This window comes from Netta rufina (assembly GCF_964035555.1).
Source record: "Netta rufina genome assembly, chromosome: 6".
In the NCBI taxonomy this organism is placed as follows: Eukaryota; Metazoa; Chordata; class Aves; order Anseriformes; family Anatidae; genus Netta; species Netta rufina.
The window spans coordinates 33913090-33921453 of record NC_140129.1 but is presented as its reverse complement, the minus strand read 5'-3'; the positions used below and the strand labels follow the sequence as shown (position 1 = coordinate 33921453).

General features: G+C 45.4%; 1 protein-coding gene across 1 annotated transcript in view; it reads left to right on the top strand.

The window, feature by feature from the left end:
• Window positions 1–1059: 1059 nt before the first annotated feature.
• Window positions 1060–8364, top strand: part of SMARCAL1 (SNF2 related chromatin remodeling annealing helicase 1) — a 32218-nt gene continuing 24913 nt past the window's right edge. The window contains exons 1-5 of the mRNA XM_084289544.1: window positions 1060–1117; window positions 1825–2782; window positions 3465–3515; window positions 5233–5496; window positions 5654–5704. Of these exons, the coding sequence (XP_084145670.1) occupies window positions 1912–2782; window positions 3465–3515; window positions 5233–5496; window positions 5654–5704 (1237 nt within the window). The 5' untranslated portion in view covers window positions 1060–1117; window positions 1825–1911. The remainder of the gene's footprint in view (window positions 1118–1824; window positions 2783–3464; window positions 3516–5232; window positions 5497–5653; window positions 5705–8364) is intronic.

Sequence of the window (8364 nt, the reverse complement as noted above, 5' to 3'; positions counted from 1 at the left end):
TGCAGTCTGGAGGAACATTCAACTTTTATGAAAGCAGATTTTCCTGCTTTCTAAGAGAAGCTGAGACAAAATCCTGGACCTGAATCTCCTCAGTTCTTTTTTTTTTTTTTTTAATTACGAAAAAAAAAAAGGAGTTGTGTGTTTTCAAGGGTCTGTGTGTACACGTGGTGAGTAACAGCACTCCCAGGGTTGTGCTGTATGTCAGGTCGCACCTCGCTCTCACCGCCTGCCTTGTTTTTCTCAAGCTGACGAGCTCCTGACTAATGACAGTCACTGCTGCTTAATCAGGAAGCAATTTAAGGATAACCTTTTTTAATTAACTAGCAGAGAGAAGAATGAATAAATAAACTGTGAAACAGCCAGCTGGCTTCTGTGTCCCCAACCGAGGGATCTGTTGGGTGAGAGAAAATGGCATTTGGGGACAGGGATGGCAGCTCCAGACCTGCTGCTGGGAAGGGCAGTGACAGTGTGAGATGGAAGGGGGTCACAGCACTTCACGGGACTGTTTCCTTGCCTTTTTTCCCCAAAGCCACTCTGGCCACACATGAAAGGATTACAGCTGTCCAGGAGGGATGGCTTCGTGCGTATGATTACACCCCGCGTATAATAAAAACCCAGGGAAACACTTTTATTCAGAAATGTAATGCAAATACGACTAATTGCATTATTATGAAGGTAGCATCGCTGTTGCCCATGTGTTACTCTTACTTTTAATTCTGCACCCGCTTAACAGACAGGTGCCTCGGTGCACCAGGCCCAAGAGGCAGCTGGTAAGCAAGCTCTGGGTGCTACTAGGGGACAAAGCCCCAGCCCGTGGCTTGCAGCAGGGACCCCACACCCCGCATGTGTGCGGAGGACAGGGGCAAACAACATAATTAGCGCTGCCTCCAGCCCCCCTAATTCACCAGCGAGCCCCTCAGCGCCCCTAAAATGGCGCCGGGCTGGAAAGACTCTATTTCCCAGCGTGCCCAGCGGCCCGCGCCCTATTTCAGTTCCCGGCGTGCCGCCCGCCCTCGGCTTTCCGATGCCGCTGGGCGGCGAGCGCGGGGGCTGCTGGGAGTTGTAGTCCCTGCATGGCCGCGCGCCCTTTGGCGCCGTGGCCGGCCTCTGCCCGCCGGTGGGTGTGGGGGCAGCGGGAGGGTGCGGGGAGGCAGCGGGATGGAGGGGGGCCGGGGGGGGGGCTCCTTGTGGGGCGGCAGCGGGGCCTCCAGGGGGTCGGGACATCCCCCAGTTTGTAGGGGAGGCAAGGGGGGAGCCTGGTTTTGTGCAGGGGGTGGAGAACGGCCGTGGCCAGGCGCTGCAGGAGGTGGGCGACGCCTCAGGGCGTGAGGGGACGTGTGGTGGGAGCCTGATGCAGCCAAAAGAAAGCCTTGGGCTGGAGCTGCCTCCTTGTTATTGTGCAGTCCTGTTATTAGGAACCAGATATATAAAATGCTTCCTGCATAAGACCTCACAGAGGCTTACTGCTTTGCCTGCGTTTGCCTTCGCAGGCTGTCCCCATGCTGGGTGGTTTTATCAGGGCTGGTAGCTGCTAGGACTTGCCAAGGAGGGTGCTCAGAGCTGTTAGGAAATGGAGGTTTTTCCCTTTTTTTTTTTTCCCCATACTTTTTTGTCAGTGTGGGACTAGCATGGAAAGCCCTAGTGGTGGTTATCAGCGTTCGCTCACTGGTAGTGGTTCAGCACTGGTCTGACAGCTAGATTTTTGTGTAGGAGCAGTTAGTGTAACATCTAACCACAAATAATACTGGGCTGTCAGTGCAATAAGAACTTTGTTGGGGATGGAGTTGAAATTTCCTGTTTTCTGTGTGCTGTTTTCTTGCGTAGGCTGGCCTCCACTCCTGTAAAGAAGCAGGTGCCTCTGTGATTAAATACTGACGCGGTTTTGCTTCGGGTTTGTTTGAATTGTTGAAGATGTCATCAGGCCTTACAGATGAGCAAAAGAAAAGAATTGAAGAGAACCGCCAGAAGGCCTTGGCTAGGAGAGCAGAGAGGCTAGCAGCAGAGAGAGGCGGACAGGTGGGGATTGCAGGACCTCAGGTAAAAGAACAGAGTCCAGGCAATTGGGAAAACTTGAAGCAAGAAAACAATCATGTCAGGTTCATTAACCAAGACCAACGGAATCCACACAGTCCTGCAGAGCAGAAGAGCTATCTTCAGAAAAATTATAATCATTACCCTGCAAACCAACAGATGGCTGGTTCACATGGAGAGCAACAAAAGAATTGTTCAGAGGACGCTAAGCAAGCAAGTGGCATTAAGCAGTTCCCTACAACGATCCCAAATTCTCTGAGTTATTCCCATCAACAAAACTCAGATGCCGATGGTCAGAAACACAGACAACAAGCTTTAATTAATCTTGGTACATTCCAGCAGCCCACATGCTACCCAGCTTCCAAAAACCCTGCAGAACCATCTCATCCTAAATTAATTGATAACGGGCACCCTGATGGTATTAAAGATTTACAAAGTTGGAGCAAATCTGCCATAAAATATGTTTTAGCGCCGAGCAGCGCCACCCCGAGTGATTCAGAAACACTGATAAACAGAAGCAGACCAACAGAAAGCCAAGGGGGAGGTGGTGCCTTTCAGACCAGTGCTAAGGTGCAGAAGCAGCCCAGCTCTGCTGTTGCAGGCTCTACTTTTGAAGCTGCCTCTCGCAAGAAAGCAAATAATGTTACAAAAGGAAAATGTGTGAAATACGGGGAAGACCGTTTCCTGGTTGAAATAGGGTATAACGCTGAACTCATTGCTGTGTTTAAGAAAATACCAAGCAAAAGCTATGGTAAGAATTGATTGTTTGCTTTTATCTCTGTCTTAACGTTGGATCGAAGTTTCAGCATCTGCTGGAATTGTAGTAGCTCTTAGTGCAGCTGCTGTTGGGATGGCATATGTGGTATTAATGGGGGATTGCACAAGTGAAGGCAGCTGAAATTGGAAAGAATTTCTGGGTGTAAATATCTTGAGCTTGGATTTAGCCAGGAAACCAGAATTTTTGCTTTATGAACAGTGCTCCAATAAGGTTAGTGTTGGCTGCTGGTCAGAGCCTTTTGGGAATGAAGGAGGAGAAGTTATCCATGAATTAGTATGGGAAAATGGGTCACTTCAGCTGTAGTTCAGAGTTGATGGGCTAGCTCTGTTAACTGGGTTAGTGAGAGTAGTGGAGTTTCCACCTTTTCAGCTTGCTTCTGATCTTTTCTCCCTGCCTTTATTTGTTACATTCTACTTGTGTTTCCCCACCTGTGTTGCTGCTGCCTGTGAATGATTGATGCATTTTTCTTGCTTTAGTATTGATGTGCCCTGTGGCTTTTTTTTGGTGTCAGGTAGCTGTAAGCCTGTGCATACTGTTTTTCAGATGTGTATCAAGAACTTTGCATGAGTAGAATGAATTCAATCTTGCCAGGCATGAACGTTTTATAGCACCGCTTTATTCTACCCTAAATGACTCATATTCTGCCCTATTTTAGATCCTACTATGAAAAAATGGAATTTCAGCCTGGAAGATTACATCAGTTTCAGTAAGTAAATGGACTGTTGAATGATAAAAAGAGATCTAAGTCTTAACATTCCCCCCTGCAACCTTTCCATAATTGTTATTTAGCTTTGTTATTGTCTGGAGTAATAAAAGAAACAGTGGTACTCAAACATAATGCCTGTCTTTTCGACTTCTAGCTCATAACATTCTTCTGACATGGCGTAGTATATTAGAAATAACTTGATTTTTGAGGTAATATAAATGCCAAGCGTAGACTTAATCCTGCACTTGCTGAATTGCTTAGGAGTCAACAAACCATATCATAGGGAAAATATCTGCTGTGTGAATACTTTATATGAGTCTGTATGGAGACCTGAGCGTTTTCCTCTGGCTCATGATTAATTTCTAGGTCTGTTCAAGCATTTTCTTTTTAAACAGATCTTTTTTACTTTTTTTTTCCTGTTAATTTTGGGGTGTCAGAAAAGGAAAAAATACAGTTCTTTAAAGCTCTGAGCAAGGCTGAAAATGAAGTTGCCTTTTTTCACATAGCAAGGATGGTTTTATCTTTTTTGTCTACTGTCATTTTGTTCTGGAAAGATTGAGAGATGACAGAGGCAAACAGTTCAGGTAAGCTTTTCAAAAGCACATTGTATTGAAGCCAGTGATAAATCACTATTGATTTCAGTGGGAACAGAACTGGGCCTGTGTTGAGCACTTTGAAAAACCCACAGATGAGTGCTGGTATTTTAGCTTCCCATGTGGGTTGCCGCATATTCATTATTTAAGTGCTGCTGGTTTACTTGAAGTTTGTCAAGTACAGATGAGAGCAGAGTCTCTGCACCAAGGAGCTTGCAAATGAAGAGAATGTTTTGTTGTTTGTTTTTTTTTTTTTTTGAAATCATGTCATGTCGGGCTTTTTTTTTTCCCTTAAACCATCACAGTTGAACGATAATAATAAAGACAACATATGGGTATAGGTTGGCAGAGAGACAGAAGGAAAAATGTGCCATTAGTTAGCGTTGTTAGCCGTGGTCTTTGCCTAACAGCTGCAAAATGATCTGTCCCTTCTCTCCCCATGCCCTGGCATCGTGACAGCTGTGGTTGCTAGTAATCGGTAAGAGAGGAGCCCGGATGGCTGGGGAAGTACAAGCCTAGCTGCAAGGTGTGTTAGAATAAAGGGTGATGGACTTCAATTGTAACAGAGGAGATTTGAGGTTTTGGCCTAGATTCCTTCCTAGAGTATTACGAGTATAGGGCATTCCTACTGGGTATCGGAGGTCCACATGAAACACGAGGCAGATGTGTTCAGATCTTTCTCCTTTGCTCTTTACAGAAGCACCTTCCAGCCTTTCCAGGCACATGCTATTGATCACCATACCCCTGTCCCTTTGGCTTCTTAAGCGACAATACTATGTTGTGACCATGCAATTTACTGCTCAGTGTGGTTCTGCAGGTTGCCTGCACTGGCCTAGTAAGCCACATTTTGGGACTGCTGATAGCAGAAGCCTCACACAATGACAATACCGGGCATTAGTTCCCCTATTCTCACGTGCTCCCCCGCCCCTCCTGCACAATTTGAGCCACCACTCTCGCTATTCTTTGTCCCTGCAAGTTAAAGCAAGAAGTCATTATTCCCTTTCAATGTGAAGGTGTCTGGCTTGCTTGTCAGCCACTTGTCATCCTTTTCCAAAGCATCCTGTACACCTCGTTTATCCGTGTCCTTTGTTCTTTCCATGCTATCTCATGGTTTTTCTTCCTAGTGGAAGCGGCGAATCGGCTTTCTTCAGTGATTCTGGAACCACTGGAAGGCGGAGAAAATGTGGTTGGCTTGGCATCAGGCTCTCGTTTCGGTGACAGTGGGGTTGATGTGGTGTCCCTCTTGAAGATGTGCAAGAACTGGAAGAAACCCTCAGCCCTCGTCAAAGGGAAGTGTGTGCTGATCTCTCGCTTCCGCTTTGAGGTTGATATTGGATATTCTGCAGAAGTTATTGGAGTGTTCAAACAGATGAATTCTAGAAATTACGGTGAGTCTGTTATTATTTTGCTGTTGTTTGGGCCGCTTTTGGAGTGCTGTGAATTCAGTTCTGAGATGAAGAGGCATGGATGGATGGCCATGCTCTTCTGGACAGAGAACTCAGTCTGTTTTAAGAGTTGTGACAGTGTTTGTTGTAACTATTGCAGATGCAAAGACCAGAAAGTGGAATTTCTTGCTGGAGGACTATCCCAAACTGGGTGAGTTGCAGCTTTTTTTTTCTTTTTTTTTTTTTTCTGGCTAGGGCTGTTTTTGGGAGTGGTGATTTTAATTGTAACTTCATTTTGTGGACTAAGCCTTTCCACTCTGGGGAGATGAGTGGCTAACGGACTATGAAATGGCTGCCTTCCCCTTTTGTCAGACTTCCTTTTTTTTTTCCCCAGACTCAAAACTTTCTATATGTGTATTATTCATGCCATCCCACTGGGCGAGTGGCCCTGTTCTATAAGATTCTGTGCTGAATTTCTGTACAGCTTCTTAGAGGATGTCTCAGTATTTGCTATCACAAAAATCTTCCTGCTTACTATGTACAGCAGCTCTACTTGAACTCTAAGGAGCTGCAGGAGAGCAGATTCCTCTCGTCTCCTGCCATATTTGAACAGGTAGGCATGGTGGCAACCAGGCCTTCTTGTCCTCACGGAAATTCTGTCTTACAGACTCTTTTTAGGTATGCTCCTCTAATCCTCAGCGCCAGCCTGCCCATAATGTTTGTTCCCTCTTGTTCACATGTCAATTTGTAAACTGGCACAGCCACCCCTTGCTCAGAAAAGAGCACAGAGCAAAGCTTACCAGGCTGTTTCACTTCCAGTTCTTCCTCTTAGTTAGCTACAATATTCCAGTAGTGTGCAGAGTGTCACGTTATTTTGTTTCACACTTAGCAAATTCTGTCTTTCAGGTCAGAGCACGAGGTTTTCAAATCAGCCGATGATTTCTGTAACAGTTCCTGTGTGGGCACAGTTAGGGTGTTGACTCCAGCTGGTTTTGTTCAGCATACATTTTACTGTTAATAATAATGTCTTTGCGGATGTCACACAATGTTAGGCTTCCAGCTGGTGTACGAGGCAGGTTAGAATTCAGCTTTCTCCCGTAGCTGTATTTACTGTTGGCCAAACAAGAAGAGCTGCTTGTTTCTCTTGCAGGAGTGTGCAGATCTGCTCGAAGTAGTCGTCTTGATGCAGAACTTCATATCCCACTAGAATGCTTCAGTGTTCGTTGATAGATGCTTAAAAGAAAGCTTGCCCCAAAAAAATCTTTTCAAGAACATCATTTATTCTTCTCCCAAGTGGAATCAAAGAACAAGGTGTTGCTGCACCGTTCATTTCTTGGCAGAAGTTGACCGCTAGACTCCTGCCTTAGTGCATCCACGCTGTGCTGGTGGAACTGTGACTGGCTGAACTGAAACGCAGAACTCTTGTTTTGGGTTTTGTTGCTGTTTTTTAATGGATGCCACTTTGCAGAACAATTCCGTCTAAGCAGCGTGTTCCTAGCACATCTGCTTCTTAGTTGGTTTTTTTTTTTTTTTTTATGTTTAGTGAAGTTTATAGAGTGCTTTGAGATGAACAGCATTATGCAAGTCCTAAGTATTATAATTATTATTTATCATTCCAGTTGGCCTGCTGTGTTTGCCTTGCTACTTACGGGAGGGTGTGTGGCTGTGGAGTGTGATTGGGGTAAGCTGCAGAAAGATAATAAGCAAGGTGCTCTGCACTCATCCTTAGAAAGCATGTTGTGTAGGACTGAGCATTTCAGAGCTGGAATGCTCGGAGTGGTTTTTCTTTCAGTGCAGGCTCATGCTTCCATGGGATACTGAAGCGTGCTTCTTGACTATCTCTCTGTGGCTATGGTGCGTGCCTCAGGAATGTTAATAATGGTCGTAGGGCTGAGAGCTACGTGGTGAGGCCTTGTAGGAATGGCAAATCATGAAAACAACGGCGTGTGCCTTGTTGGAGGCTGTGAAGCTCCAGGACTGGGACAGTCTGGTGACAGACCTGGATCTTCTGTATGTGCAAAGGGCCTGATCTTGTAGCTAGAGCTAGGTAGTGAGAACAAATGCATCATCTGCCAGTCTGTCACTCTCTTTGCTGTGCTGGCAGTTTTACACATTGCGTGAAGGATCCAGAATACCACAGATTTAAAGAAAAATCAAACCAAACCACCGCCACCAAATCCTGAACCAAAAACCTCCAGAGATGCTCAGTTTGTGAGGGCATTTGAGGCTTCCTGTGGCATGTGCCTTTCTGAGGAACAGCATTCGCTTTGTGCCTGTTCATTTACCTACGTCAGGAAGAAAAAACAATGTTTTTAAAAGGCTGGTTGCCATTTCCAGCAGTGATATCTGTTAGTTTGGAACTGTTTGTAGAGGTTAATGTCTCTTTGCCTAGTTGCTCAGTCATCTTTATATAAAGGTCACTTCAGTAAAAAGTGTCTGTTGGATGAATCACGCTGGTGGCAGATATATCTTAATCACTCTCCCAGCTCATGTACAGAACAATAGCAACAGAATTATCAGTGAGCAAATTGTAGCAATTATGCTAACACATAGCTCAGTCTGTGAGTGTAATAACAAGCTTGTGCTCTACTTCGGGCGGAGAGAGTTCCTGCTATTGAAGAAGTATAAATTAAGCTGGAGAGTTTAGAAAGTTTGGCCATTGCCCAACCGCAAATGGAAATCTTTTCATATGTATATTCCTTTGAATTGCTTTCCCCCTTCATGTGGCAGGGGTCCATAATGCTGCTTTCCTCCTGGAGCTAACTGAAACGAGAATACCTGGCTGGGTTCTGGAGGTGCGTTTACTGCTGGTGTAGTGAGTTCTTATTTCAGGGAGCGTAGCACTGGTCATTTTTGCAAGCAGGGTTGTTT